Raw genomic sequence first — 15,645 nt, forward strand, 5'->3', positions numbered from 1 at the left:
CGGTGACGTGTCCTGCTAATCTGTAAAATCCGGCTTTTTTAACGTTACACCTGTTTTAGCACATCACCTTTGAAGCTTTGTGGACAAAAGACATGAAATGTATTTTCCGCTTTTTAGAAGTGGTATTTGTATTACACTTTCAAATCCGAGTATCATGCTTTGAGTTCTAATTATACTTTCAGTTCTTTTGTCTGCAGAACATACATGTTGAAGCATAAAAGCAAGTATAGTAATGCCTCTATTTTCCGAAAATAAAGCTACACTGAATATAAATTTTACGATCCACAATAAATGTTATTAACGTATACTAATCGTGCAAAGTGTTGAAAACGTATCCGATACAACTTCTCCGTATTGCTCTTCGCCTAAACTTAGGACCTTATAATATGGGATGGGGTGCCATGCGAGGATATTCTCTAAAACAGGGTCCTCTTGTAAACAAAGGATTAGTATCGCATTTTCATATCAATACTATAATTTGCATTTCATGATGCGAAAAAATGCTTATTCTGTCGAAAATTGTTACCTCCTGCGATGCATCAATACGAATCAAGCTCCCTGCAACTTCCGCATAGCTCAATTTGGAGCTTTTGCAGTCAATGCGAACGAATTAGGAATGTGTTCAAAACTGCTTACTTACTTGAGTAGATTTAAAGTCGGTCAATTCTACTTCTACTTCAAGTAGTTTTAGGTGGCTTATGGAAGAAATACTTCTACTCGTACTTGGGTAGATTTTTTCGTCGCTACTTCTACTTCTACTTGAGTAGCTTTCATGACTACTTTGACCACCTCCGCCAATAAGTCCAATAACGACGGTTAAATGATAAGGAGAAACATTTGCTTATGACATCACAAAGGGAATGCAATTAACTAGCTGTTTGCAGTTGTTATGGAAATTGTACGATACCACCCAATCAACCTGTTCTGTTCTGTCTGTTGCGATAGATAGTCATCGATCCATTGTAATGCGGATCTGGTACACCCCAGTACACCCCATCCGAGTGGTATACCCTTTGAAAATTATGGTACACCCGGGGTGTACGATAAACCCGGTTGAAGCGCCCTGCTCTAGATTTCCTACCTAAGTGTTGGAGGTTATCTAAGCTCTTTCTCGCCATCTCATCCGTGTAAGTGGTGTCTTATGAAAGTCTAGAAGTGGGCCGCGCTACAAGTCGTTAGCTACGGACTAAACATGGAGAACGTAGGCCTGGTGCAAATGACCATAGTAGTCGACAAACACCATGATAACCGCAAACAACAACATGAAGACTATGTAAGCGTTTAGCGTAGTTGCTGATTGACTGCCGAGTGGTCTCGGCAGTCGCATTTTCTGCATGTAAAGCGAGTTGTTGGTGACATCTTGCGATTTGCTGTATGTTAGCGAGTCGGCAACCTTCACTATCGCTGCCTACCGCCGAGGGTTAGAGATACACGATTTGCTGGAATGCCCGGTACATAGAATAAATAAAATGTTACCAATTTCGGATTTGGTGATTCGTGTTGGTTATTAAATCTCACCTTCCGGATGTAGGCTAATGTCGCCCAATCACACAATTGGCACGTTTGAGAATACTTGAGATAGTAAGTGAGATAAATAGTTCAATGGCTATGCGTCCGGAATCTGAGGAATAATTTATCAGTCCGGAACTGTGTGCAGTAACTACAGAACAGCTTCCATGGGCAAGTTCTCCTCCTACGAAGAATTAAAAAGTGCTGCGGGTTAGAGAATGGGTCACAAATTCAGCAGACGCTTGTTAATAGTATGCACTATTGCTGAACCATGCAAATTCTAGTTCGTTGATTTTAGGGCATGTAGACTATCTTTAATATTAATTGCATAGTGAATAATTAGAGCTGTGCCACAATGAGACAATTTTGCATGCCATCGTTTATCGTATGCTTGCATATTTTTAATGGTTATATGATAGTCATTTAAACGTCACTGTGGCATATAATTTTCGAAGTAAATTGGTAATACTGTTGGAGTCGGAGTCGCAGTCGGTACGTTTAAAGACTCAGGAGTCGGAGTCGGAGCCTGAGTCGGAGTCGGTACGTTTAAAGACTCGAGAGTCGGAGTCAGAGTCGGTCAATTGAAAATATGAGGAGTCGAAGTCAGAGTTGGAGTCCGTGGTAAAATTTACCAACTCGACAGCCCTGCGAACAACATTGTGAAATACCTTTTAGGATTTTGTTGCTCTTCCGTGATGTAGCTCAATTGATTCCTAGAATCGGTGTAAGAAAAGAGTGAATGAACTTAGTAGAACTCTCAACTATAATCTCGTGGTAAATCAGAGAGGCCAGTGCATACCTTATACAGTATACGCGAATGACGTATAACCAGAGGTGGTCAAATTAGACAAGGATGCTAGAAGTAGAAATAGCTACGCAAAGTTCTACTAAAGTGTGAGTCGAAGTAGTACTGTTCGAAGTAACTAAAAATTATTTCAATTAGAGGTATAATTGGCTGGCTATGAATGTACACTGTACATTGCAAATTGTACAGTGCGGCAAAATCACCTTTACATTCAGTCGACAAAATGAAATTACGTCTCAATTCTGCATAACTTCGTATATTTTTGTTCCCGACTGAAGCATCGCTTCACCACAACGCTTATATTAGAGATTATAAGCTACTGTTCGGTTTCACTTTGCTCCAACTTTATTGCTGTGCGTGCCACCTGCTTCTTTACAGTTTCCTGAAGTAACCAGGGCCGTGGAGTCGGTAAATTTAACCTCCGACTCCACGTCCGAGTCCGACTCCATACAATCTCAATAGACCGAATGCAACTCCTGCGACTCCTGAGTCTTTAAACATACCTAATCCGACTCCGGTTCCGACTATTTTCCTCACAGAACTCCGACTCCCACAATACTATAAATCATATGCCACGGTGACGGTTAAATGACTCTCTCATAACTATTCAACATATACCAACATAATATTCACGATGGCATGCAAAATTGTTTCATTGTGGTACACAACTCGAAGTATTCACTGTAAAGTTAATATAGTAGTATTCCTTGCCAAATATTCTTTCTTTTATTCATATCATATCATGTAGTGTTCATAACATAGACAAACCACGGATACTCTAATAGTTTTGAATCATTCAAACATGATATATCTCCCATCCTGTGTAATTGAAATGTGGATAAAAACAGTAGAAGTGTAGCTCTTGTGTTTGAGTCAGCAACTAATACAGAGATCTACAAATTTTATTACTAAACAACAGTGTTGGGATGACTCGAGTCATGACTTAACTCGAGTCTGACTAAAGTCAACTTTTTCGTATGACTTGACTTGACTCGAGTCACTTTGCAAATATGACTTGACTTGACTTGACTCGACGCTTCAGAAATGTGGATTGACTCGTGACTAGGAGCAAAATTGACGAGTCAATTTCAAGTCATCAAGTAAACGGTGTCGATTAAATCACCCTATGTTAAGTATGGTCGGCATGTTCGCGAATCGCGATACGCCGGTGTGACTTGTGAAAGCATACAGTCATTCACTGACTGTACGTTTCACTGATGCTACATTGTTACATCACAAATAAATTGACCGTAAACGATGCGATCACAGCTTACGTTGTCGTAGTACAAGGGTCGGCAACCTACGGCCCGCGGGCCGGATCCAGCCCGCCAAGCGAAATCGTCCGGCCCGCGACATAATAATTAGTTATCACGAGAATACGACCCGCCGTTTCACTATAGAGACTGTAGTGACTAGTACTATAGTTTCACAATGCTTTTTAATCTGCAGTGCCGCACTGCTTTGAAAGAATGCGGTATTGCTATGATATAAGTTTCCTACATCGTATTAGTCTATTGTGACGCCATAAAGCGAAGGCGGTTGAAGTAGGAAATGAAGATTGTCTGTATAGAGTAGAATAGATTAGTGCTTATCAATCGGGTGTATCTCGCAACCGAAAGTGTACCATACATTTTAACGGGTTCACCGATGGGGTGTGACAATAAAGGTGTCCTTCCTCTGCTTCAAAAACGCTTGGAGCATCTCAGACGCAATGACAAAATCTCAAACTTACACTGTTTAATTACAGATAACTAGCCTCCGTAGGTTAGTTATCCATAGTTTAATTCCCAAAAGGCATTGTGCGCCAAGACAACAAACCTGAAGTGTTTTGGCCACAATGATTAAAACTGTTAATATGATTTTGTCTCACAAACTGGATCACCAACATTGTTACGCCAAATATTACTAGAAGCATAAAATCTATATGGCGATGTAATGTATATCTGCCATGTTCGCGCATTAAGTCGAACAGATATGCTTGCACGAGTCTATGAACTGAGAAATGAAATAGCATCTTTCCTCGAAAATACAAATATCGCCGACTCGTAATCTTATAATCGAAAATGGGTATCTAATCTTGCTCTCCTGGTAGCCTACATTTACCGTCACATCTGAACAAATTAAATTTGCAAATTCAGGGGGAAAACAACTGAATACATCAGATGTTGAGGCGCATTCGAAACAAATCTGCGTCTCGGGGAATTTCAACAGTACAAAGAAAATTATGCCCACTTTCCTATACTGGAGGAGAGAAAACCTACTACCAACGCTATATTTGTAACTGTGATACGAAATTTAATTACTGAATATTCACCCGCTTTACCGAGATTCCTTCTATACCAGGGGTCACCAACCTTTTTGCAACCAAGGGCTACTTTTGGGTACTGATCGAAGCGACGGGCTACCATTTACTCCCACCGTTTATCCGTGCCAGACACAATTTCCGCTTTGATATTCATAGCATTGGGCAGGTATCGCATAGCGGTAAGACTTCTAAGAGATTCTTTTAAATAAAAACATCTCATTTCAACCAGCTAGCCAGTAAGACTTTTTAAGAAATCACGAATTACTTCACACCGTGTTTATATAAATTATATAACAACTGTAAGCTCAGATTTTAAAATAAATCTCGTCACACGTTATACTGGACATCGTGTTATCTGTTTCCAAACCAGTCAGTGAGAGGGCTGGCATTGCATGCTATCAACTAGTGCGCTGTACTCTGGTATGTAACTTACACTGCAACTCTGAGTGAGTGTTCCAGATGTGCATTAGTGAGGCGTGTTCTGTGTTTGTTATTTGATGAATGTCGTGTCCGCGAAGGCTGATTCACAACGATAAGTTGAACCAAACACGCTTGCAACCTTCATAGCTTCTGCGCATTCACCACTGTACTTTTCCGTGTCAACAAGGCACCAAAAGTTTGCTGCAGCCTTGTGGGCTTTGAGGGGGAGGTGATTTTTCAGTGGTACAATTTCAATCTCTAACTGTTCAGCATCCAGACATGACAGATTTCATTATACCTGACAGCAGCATCGATTACAGAAAGTTAGAAACATGGTACTATAAATTGCGTTGAGTGTAAGAGAGACCAGCTGTGTCAAAATATGCAATACACATTGGCCATACTGCATCTTCTAGTACGTCACCGCCATTTGCTACCGGATAGTAATGTTGTTTACTACATTGGCATTGTCCGGGACGTCGAGCTACCATAACGGAACCCCCCACCCTTTCAAGAAGACCTTGGATGGCATGCCGTCATATCGCCTGTATGGGCAGTACGCAGTAGTGCTATTCTACGTCTTCGATAATTTGTTATTCTACTACATGTTGGTATATTACTAATTGTAATTGGGGATATTTGATATCATCATTATAAGTGTTTATATATATGTATTATCATTCTAAGTCACATGTTATAGTGTGATTTAAACAACAATAGCTAAATCACTCAATTTATATATTTAAAAGCTCACTAGTGATAATCTGACGAATATTGGCAAATGCTGCTATTCGATCTATTTTTAGAACAGGCTCGCGGGCACCACATCTGGTCCTCGCGGGCTACCTGGTACCTTTTTGGCATGCATGCAATATACTAGATATGCGTCAAAAAGTTCTTTTTGTCGAAAATAGTAAACGCATCACCATCGTTATGTGATAGATTCAGTATTCAATCTTCATAATTTAAAATATAACTATATAGGCTACATCAGGGTTGTAAACAAGTCACATCACAAGGTTCCGAGTCAAAAGTCAATTTCACTTTTATAGTTGTGACCTAAGTCAAGTCGAGTCATTTTTAATTCTCCACCGAGCCAAGTCCGTGTCCAAGTCACGCAGTAGAGTGTCGAGATCGAGTCATAGTGTTTTGACTCTAGTCCACGTCACTGTGCAGACAGTTCAGTTCCAAGTTCAAGACATGTGAAACCCGCTTTATACAACGCTGCTCGGTGATATCTAATGCTTCGCATTTATAACATACTAATCTTACTTACTTTTAACAGTTTTTAGTAGCATTTTCAAGGACGAGTGCCGATAGACGAAATACTAATAATGATGTGATAACTTTACTATTCTTCTACATTACAGTGAAATGCCTGGGTTGGTAGACCGAGTTCTGAGTCATATGACTTGGTCCACGTCATGCTCAATGACTCGAGTGCAAGTCGAGTCGAGTCATTTTTCATTTTTCATAAAATGACTCGAGTCAAGTAGAGTCACCAAAAAATTGTGACCCTGATATACATTGTGTTGGAGGTGCAACATGGCATCTTACAACTACGACGTGACAAAACACAGAAAACGTTCAATCTGTAATATTGTTCTTTTTCCTATTCTTCTTCAGCCGGATAATCGCCGTATGCAGGGGGTTCTGAAATAAAAACGAGATGTAGTCTTAAGGAAGGATATCTGGTGGATTTTGGTATATAATCATCATTGAAATCAATGAGTACAATTTCATCCGAGATATATCCAACTTGGTATAGGCCTAAGCGTAATGATTAGTCAACGGAAATATAACTGGTCTACAACCAGCATCAAGGAACACGTACACCGGTATAATCTCCGCTCCAGAATGATAGCAAAATACAGTAATACAGTTCTTATGTTGTAATACGATAAGTCAGTTTTTTTCGAAGTTAGGTATGAAATCACAGATTCGAATGGTGGGCCTACACTCATGTTCGTTCTCAATGTAGCTTCTATGTATTATCACGGTTTGTCTATGTCAAACAGGTCTGGTGCGCAAGACCATCGCGATGAAGAATAAACATTGATATGGTCAAACTTGTTGGCATTTCACTAAAAGATAATTAAAGTAGCGACGTAAATTTGAGAGTAGAAGTGAAAGTTTAATTTATAGATCTATAACCATTGAAGTAGGTAGAGCTAATAGGACAAGGAGCAGTACTTCGTTACTGACCGACTCTCACCGTAACTCGCCATCAACCCTACGTATTATTATTATAATCTGTATTCGCAGTAACACTGGTAAATACATACATAATCCGGGGAGCAACCTGCCCCTAAAGGAAAATGGCGAGATCGGAGTAAATTTTTAAAATGTCAGTAATACAGTCGAATTGTTATTCCCATGCAATGCATGGAGAAGTCAGATTACAGAATTGCAGTATAGATGAAGAATTGCCAAGGTTTACAGAGCAGAGGTAGAGATGATTGAAAATAAACAATCGAATGATAGAAATCATGCTGTGATTCACAAGTGTAATTTTAGTCCAGTGGTGCATTCAACGTCTTCCGAAGAATATGCACAGTGCCCGATAACGTGATCATTTGGATCATGTCGATTGTCCAATCGAGCGCTACCCGGAATCTGCTGGCTATGTCTCGTGAGCTATTTTTGCTTACGACCCCTGTAGCGCCAATGGCTATCGGTACAATGTTTATTGTGCATCGCCACATTTTCTTCCATTCCATTTTGAGGTCAGCGTAATTGGATTGCTTTTCTGATTCTTTTTGTTGTATGTTGTGATCAGCTGGGACAGCCAGTTCAATGAATAAGCATTCTATTTTCTTTCATAGAAAGGCGTGTCGATGCAGCCTATTTTAAATAAATGCCCTTCCTGGCGCCTGTGGCCGAAGCAGAGAAGGAATTATATCGATTCATACAAATGCGATCTTTGCATTGAGGGAAAAGTCATTCGTACCGTTTGGTGGAAACGTTTGTAGTGGCTTCCGGTCTCTGAACCCTACATACAGTAGCAGAAACAACTACGACTACAACTGCAACGGCAGCAAGAATAACAATAAAAGCAGCAATCACGGGTATTTGCAATGTTTTCCACACATGTATAATACCAGTCGGTCCGTAGTGAATCGAGATCCCCTACCAACTGTGACGCGATGCGTCATGCCTAAGATATTGAACTGAAATTAATTCTACGTTTTTCGGAATACTGGTTTTTGCTGATGGCTTAGCAACCTGTCACTACGACAATCCGAAAAGCCGCTTTTAGATTCACATTTTGGGCGCTCATACGTTCATTCACACCCATTTACTCCGGCATTGTGCCACAACCTTACTGTGTCCATCGCAATCAAATTCCATCAATCGGCTACTTTTTACTCACCCTCTTTCACGCCTCCACTCTCGACACCCGTCCAGGCAATTTGTGCATACACTATAAAATAATGGAGACATTTCATTCAAACTGGAGGATCGGCTTACGATATTTAACTATCCGCACGGCAGTACTTCTAGTGTTTTGCAACACTATATTTTGTTTTGTATAATTTTACCAGTAACTCAAGTGATCATGTTTATAGATTTCTTCCATTTCTACCTGACAGCTCATGACGAGAATCTATAGCTGCGTTTTACACTTTGCATCAGGGTTGTAACCAAGTCACAAAGCTCCGAGTCACAAGTCAATCTCACTTTTATAGTTTTGACTCGAGTCAAGTCGAGTCATTTTCAATTTACCGCCGAGTCAAGTCCGAGTCCAAGTCATCGAGCAGAGGTTCGAGTCCGAGTCATGGTATTATGACTCGATTCCAAGTCCAAGTCATTGTGTTGACTGCTCAGTTTCCAGTTGACGTCTTGTTAAACCCACTTCTGTTTGGTGATATCGGATGGTTTGCATTTGCAATATGCTAATTTTCCTCACTTTTTACAGTTTATGGTCGCATTTTCAAGTACCAGCACCAATAGTCGAAATCCCAATAGGATTGGTTACTTTACTGTTCGTCGAAACTACAATGCAATGTCGGTCTTGGCCGTCTGAGTGTCGAGTCATATGACTTGGTTGGAGTCATGCGCATTGACTCGAGTCCAAGTCGAGTCAATACACAGATTGACTCGAGTCGAGTCGAGTCATTTCGTATTTTGAGAAAATGACTCGAGCCAAGTCGAGTCATCAGAAAATCGTGACTCGAGTCTGACTCGAGTCGAGTCATGATTCGAGTCATTACAACCCTGCTTTGAATTTTTAATGTAAAAAGTAGATTTCGGGTTTGAGTTCTTGAGTGCAGCGGCAAACATATATAATGTACTTTCGATAATCGATATTTATTTCAATTGACAGGTGTGCTGTGTGTTGTTGCGAGGATTCACCGTGTAATTTCGGATGTATCCAGTTCCATGTTTGAAACAACTAGAAACGGGACTATTTCATGACTTCTTCTGAAAATAGTTTCACCATCTTCAAACTCCCATCTTCTACTTGTGTACGAGTCGATATGTTGGCTACCTTGAATAGATCTGTCTTGGTATTCAATAGATCTTGGCCATAGAAACGCATAATTGAACCTTTAATTTGCCGCTAAATGTATGCGATTCCCGCAATAAATATGTATTTTAAAGCTACCCACTTTGGTAATATTCAAGAAATATCACCCACCTGCTTCAACGGCTGCTTTCCTTTCTGCGATTTCCTTTTTAACAGTGCTGTTGACTATAATTAGAAAATATGAAAGATCAACGAGATTTTAAACAGCGTTGGACTTTGCCGTATTGCACTTTTATGATATATCACCAGACTGACAGTGCCGATATATTTTGACTTTGCTAAGTGGATTTAAAACATAAATTCGTCAACCGCAAACTACTTTTAAGGGGATTATGAAATCGCAATCCAAAACCTAGAATTTCAAACTATCAAAAATACATGACCTTTTTATAGCGTTACCATACGTCGTCCTTTAGGAGGATTTGTCCTCCCTTTTCGAGTTTTTGAAAAGGTTCTTCGAGGTCGCCTAAATGTCCTCGTTTTTGAGATTTTGTCCTCTTTTTCAAGAATTTCGGTTAAACACATGGCAAAATTCGACCGAGATACCATAAAATAGCACTGAACTAACGCACAGGCGGGTATTTCGAGAGCTGAGCGAAGGTCGACCTTTTTTTAGTCAACCACCTGATAAAGTGAAGAAAAAAACAGTATTTTGGGGGCTGAGCGAGAAAGTTGACCTTTTTTTAGACAACCGAAAAATTTACCATTTTGTCAGGATTTTCCATCGGTATTCTAAGTTTGACAATTTTGAAAAAGTGTCATCCTTTCCCGATTCCAGAATATGGTAACCCAACTTTTTATATCACCAGTGTGTATACAAATATTATGTGTGCTCACCATCCCCAACCACGAAAAACAGGATGAGGTTCCGTGATCGAAAAAGGGAGATACATCTATGATGGCTGATAAAAATCGCTGTCGCGACGTTGCAGCTAAATCAATATTTGTCGTTACCAGCTTCTGACATTCCCACAAGGAGAAACAAAATCAGTCTGTGCTCATTCGACGTTTTCAACTTGAAAAATATGTCGTCACTAGTTTTCAATAAGCTAGTTGGGCTCTGTGATGGCATGTCGTGTGGGTAAATTTACTTTGGCAGCACCAGAGTTAAAATACCCGTACCCAACTACTTAGCTGCCTAGTGTTACCAGAGGTGGTCAAAATAGCCAAGAAAGCTACTCAAGTAGAAGTAGAAGTAGCGACGAAAAAAATCTACTCAAGCACGAGTAGAAGTACTTCTTACATAAGCAACATAAAGCTACTTGAAGTAGAAGTAGAATTGACTGACTTTAAATTTACTCAAGTGAGTAAGTAGTTGTGAAAACGATCGTAATTCGTTCGCATGGACTGTCAAAAGCTGCAAATTGATCTATGCGGAAGGTGTAGAGAGCTTGATTCATATTGATGCATTCCAGGAGGTGTCAATTTTTGACAGAATAAGAAGTCGTCCATATCATGGGATGTAAATAATAATATTGATATGAAAATGCGATACTAATCCTTTATTTACTCGAACATCTCGTTTAAGAGAATAGCATGGCATGGCCCGATCCCCCATATTATAATGCCCCTAGTTCAGTCAATACTTTCGTTAAAACATTCGTCACTCGACATCTACTGTGCGCGAAGCGCTGCGAACATTCTGGGTATTACATGACTTTTATGGAAATTTAATGTTGGTGCTACGTGAAAACATCCCCGAAATTATTTAGGCTATCTGTCTTACTGGGGGATTAAACTACTTCTACTTGACAAACTGAAAGTAGCGAAAAGTAAGTAAGTAGTTCACAAAATACTACGAAGTAGAAGTAGCAAAAAAATCCACTTTAGTAAGTACTAGAAGTAGAGGAAAACTACTCGAGTACTTCACATAAGTAGAAGTACTTTGTTACTGACCACCTCTGAGTGTTAGGCCTTAGATTATGCCCACCTTTATGAAACACTGTATCGATCATGGTATGGATAATGATTGGGGTAAAGTTATGAGAAGAATGATGTATTCCTCATTCTTTTTTGATCGGGATCAATTTTCTTCACATTGTTCTTGGAGTGGAAGTGAGATCCGTCTTATTTCCCCGGCCATAAATAATGTAATTTGAATTCAAATTGATAAACAAGAAATGTCTTACTTACGGGTTGCGTCCATTGCTTCTAATCTTGCTACAGTCGCATTGAAAATGCTAGTCACTGAAACACCAAAATTTGTTTTACTCATGCATCGGGAAACTAAATGGTATTTCAAAGTAGTTATGATGTAAATGTCGATACGCGTTTAAATATAAATATTGATCACAGGAAAGTGGATATTCGTCATTGGCGTTACTAAGAAAAACCATTCAAATACTTACTTCGGGTTGTTGATGTAAGCTCTTAGGGTTACTTGAACTAAGGAAGGAGTCTATACATGCTGCTCAAAGCGACCCCTATAGTTGGCAACTTCAACAAACTCCCGGACAAGTAAAATTAGGCCCGAGGCACGGAGGCAGTAGTAGCTTTGTGCAGTCGTATACATGTTCATTAGTCCTAGCAAAGTATTTGTACCTAGGGCAGCTATCAAAATGTGCAAAGCCGCTAAATTGAACGTAATGAGGCCAGACTCTACGAAATACCTGATTTTTCGGTACACAACCAGTAAAGATAAAATATGTAATCGCTATAGCTATTCTTGCGCTATACCGCAATTCAGTTTTACTGGACACACTCTCTTGATCGATATATTCGAAAGACAAAATTTGTCAATATTTAGCATATTATGTTGTTGAAATCGTGAAACTTACTGTTTTGGTCCGCTATCTTTCTAGTCTCGATTTCTCCTTCCAGGTTTGATCTCACTAAAGAAGAAGATGAAAAATATGTTTTAGACCGTCATGCAGTTTTCCGGTTTAGTTCAACATTTTTGGAATAAGTAACTCACGATTCATTTCATCATCTTCAAGTTTTGTCACCGTGCTATTCAATGATTCTGACTTCGCAATGAGCATCAATAACTCTGCAAAGCGTTTTATCAGAAGAGTAAGTGTTTTATGAATCCCAATCTATTGGTACTTCTATTGGTATATAGCCGCCCGACCGATATCTGCCTTTCTTTCAATATAGCTATCGGTCGATTTAAGTCGATATCTCTATAGGAATACGTCATCAATATTGCAGTTGTTCATGGCGACAGGGCCACAAGTACCGATGATTCATTTATAAGAACTATATATAGGCGATGCCATGTTGGTGTTAATGCTGAAAGTATTATACTGATCTATACTCCAAGTACTCATTTTGAGTTGTGTACAAGTGTCTCACTAATACAGGATTATCATAGTAAACAAATGAAGTATATTGTATATATAGGATTTTTTTTAGAATTGCTACCAGTAATTAGAACGACTCCAGTTGAAACAGCCCATCGACATACAAGCATGCGACATAATCGCATGAGACACGTTCAGCATGCAACATTTCAGTATGCGGGAGCAAGTTATATATAGGTTAGGGCTATGGTTAGAATTGGTGAATTTGCGGATTTAAGGCTGAGGTTAGGGTTAGTTTGGGCTTATGAAGCCACATGCTAAAGTTTCCTATTTTAACAGTTGTTTTCGGATGATGTTGCATGGCTCGGGAACAAATGTTGGGCAACTTTTTGAAATTCTTAAATGCTATCTTTTGCATCCGGGGAAAGTACATAGTTTTTATCGACAAAAATATTAGACATCGGCTGTTTTTGAGTCGACTTAACAGTGAGATATAGGTTGAGCTGTAACTGTGACTACGTGGCTAGTTACGATTACATAAATTTACGCTCCATACATTCTTGGATTATTTGCATGTTGTACTGTTTGTCACACATAACGATACTCACGGTATTTGACCACTTTTTCCAGATGCAGCACAGTGTCATTTAACATCAGAGTTTCTAAAGCACATATAGCTTTAAAATAATTAGCCCGTATCTGTGCTTATTGTATACAACATCAAGATGGGCATTGAGCAAACTGCATCCTGCTCGACCAATGATGTCAAGCATGTGAACTCGTACGCTGGTAAAGGTTGGCATACCTATAAGCTTATGAATTAAAAAAAATATGTTATTAAAGATTTTTCATTGACCTGATATCCAAGGACGTACTAAAATAGGTCGTACACATAAAGCAAGAAGCTTCATGTCCCGAATCACCGATAACATTCAATGTATCAGTTACCCATTGGCGGCACAAACAATCTACTATATGTTCGATTGCTCGTGTCTGAATTGGGGCTCGCGGTTGAAATCACACATGCATATCTGGTTCTCATTGTGCAGCCGTGGCTACACCAGTAGAGAACCATATACTCATTAAAGCTCGCAAATCTTATTTCATAGCAGCCGCAAAAACACTTTTGAACAATTACATCAAATTAAAAAGAAAAATTTCATGCGCTTGTCGCGATTTGCTGTATTGGTAGTTTTTAGTAGGGCAAGTTTTTGAAACTTTTGCAACTTTTTTTTTTACAGCTTCCGACAGCTTCCTAAGGTATGTAGATTGCTGTTTTAAGCTGTTTGAAGGAATCTTATAGTGCAACTTTTTGCAACTTTTGTCCATTTTTTTCATGCAACTCTTTGCAACATTTTGCAACTTTTTCGATTTTTCATGAAAGTATTTTCAGTTTTGGTGAAATACACGGCCGAATTCGACTGAAACACCGTAAATCAGCACCGAAGTACGGGTATTTCGGGAGCTGAGCCGGTAAATTAACCTTTTTTTTAGTCAACCGAGCAAAATGTGGTCTTTTAGTGCAACTTTTGCAACTTTTGTCAAAAATAAATAAATAAATACAACTTTCCGCGGATTTAACTGCAACAAAAACTTGCCCGAGTTATTAGGTATTATTATCAAGGCTTCAAAAGATTCCAAACCGGATCAGCGTACCAAATCCTGTCACCGCAGCACACCACTTGTGCCACACTGATCTCGGTAATACTCAGCTGTGCTAAATATAAGACATTGGCCTTCATCATTTTTGTTTATAGTAACCTCTGTTGCCATCGGAATAACAGAGTGGAACGTGAATTCAGCAAAATGATTAAAGTCGTACGGGCATAAAAAGTTTGGGAAGCACAGCGCTAAACGAAGATGACGGTATTTATCCTAGCAGAAGCGTATGCTCGATCGCCGAAAATAGATTCCACAGACTTTTCAGGACTCTTTGTTCTCGTTTCTCCGAGCTATTCAAACTTATCGCTACATAATCGTGATATCGCATCGTACCATTGACCAAACGGGATACAATTCGTGATTAGAATCTCTCAACTTACGATATCGATCTGCAGATTGCCTCATTTCCACTTCATCTTCGAGATTCTTTTGAACTAAACAGAAAGAGACTGTTTCAACCACCTCGATTTGAAATTCAAGTGACTACTTGTAATTATGACAACACTTAACTAGCATGCATCTGATGTAGCTATATAGTAACGATTTTGAATTTTTTCATGTTTCTACCAAGCTCGCTAAATTATATAGCTTCAAAACGAAATATATCTGCCCATATCGACACCTGGGTATACGTCGATGATGAATGGCTCATGTATATTATTGAAGTCATAGCACTAAACATGGGGGAATGGAAATAAATTTGTAGACTGGACTTCTCGATTCGGTAATAAATGCGAGCGCGTAAGCTAAGCGTGATATCAAAACCACATAAAAATATTCATTAAATTCACCTTCCGAATTGTCATCTTTCAGTCTTTGCATCTCGTAATTCAATTCCGTGTTGACTAAACAAGAACATACCATATTAGTCATAAGTACCGATAAAAAATACGCTAACGCCTTTTAACGCCGCGTAGATTATCAGATCATGTGATGATATTCTGCATCACAAAGCTGTAGTATCTTACATTTGAGATTCTCTCGTTTCATGTTAGCCACTGATTCATTGAAAAGATGTGATTCTGTAAAAGCATTTTGAAACTAGTTTAAGAATTGTTTAAATTTTTCAAGTTGCTGTGCATAGATATAATGGAAAGGATCTTCAACTTACGTTCCATGGTAGAGCTGTTGAGCGTTCGTATGTTGGAATCTAGTTCTTCGTAGGCTACAA

General features: G+C 39.2%; 2 protein-coding genes across 12 annotated transcripts in view; one reads left to right on the top strand and one right to left on the bottom strand.

Annotated features, from left to right (window-relative positions):
• The window catches only part of LOC145436169 (uncharacterized), a 121,339-nt gene that overhangs the window by 59,965 nt on the left and 45,729 nt on the right, over window positions 1–15,645 (bottom strand). For 6 of the 11 annotated variants that reach the window (XM_080313482.1, XM_080313484.1, XM_080313483.1 and 3 more), the window contains 11 exons: window positions 15,586–15,639; window positions 15,443–15,496; window positions 15,266–15,319; window positions 14,855–14,908; window positions 13,421–13,474; window positions 12,485–12,559; window positions 12,348–12,401; window positions 11,704–11,757; window positions 9,682–9,735; window positions 8,413–8,463; window positions 6,487–6,692 (listed from right to left, as the gene is read on the bottom strand). The exons of 4 other annotated variants lie outside the window; for them this stretch is intronic. In XM_080313482.1, coding sequence (XP_080169608.1) covers window positions 6,652–6,692; window positions 8,413–8,463; window positions 9,682–9,735; window positions 11,704–11,757; window positions 12,348–12,401; window positions 12,485–12,559; window positions 13,421–13,474; window positions 14,855–14,908; window positions 15,266–15,319; window positions 15,443–15,496; window positions 15,586–15,639 — 599 coding nt within the window. In that variant the 3' untranslated portion in view covers window positions 6,487–6,651. Of the gene's footprint in view, window positions 1–6,486; window positions 6,693–8,412; window positions 8,464–9,681; window positions 9,736–11,703; window positions 11,758–12,347; window positions 12,402–12,484; window positions 12,560–13,420; window positions 13,475–14,854; window positions 14,909–15,265; window positions 15,320–15,442; window positions 15,497–15,585; window positions 15,640–15,645 lie in introns of those variants that run through there. One more of the 11 variants, XM_080313479.1, reaches the window with a different exon arrangement.
• Window positions 1–15,645, top strand: part of LOC145436173 (uncharacterized) — a 297,258-nt gene that overhangs the window by 34,061 nt on the left and 247,552 nt on the right. The gene's annotated exons all lie outside the window — the stretch shown is intronic.

The sequence above is a fragment of the Botryllus schlosseri genome, chromosome 3 (genome assembly GCF_051294905.1).
Source record: "Botryllus schlosseri isolate E-star chromosome 3, Bs_hap1, whole genome shotgun sequence".
Taxonomy (NCBI): Eukaryota; Metazoa; Chordata; class Ascidiacea; order Stolidobranchia; family Styelidae; genus Botryllus; species Botryllus schlosseri.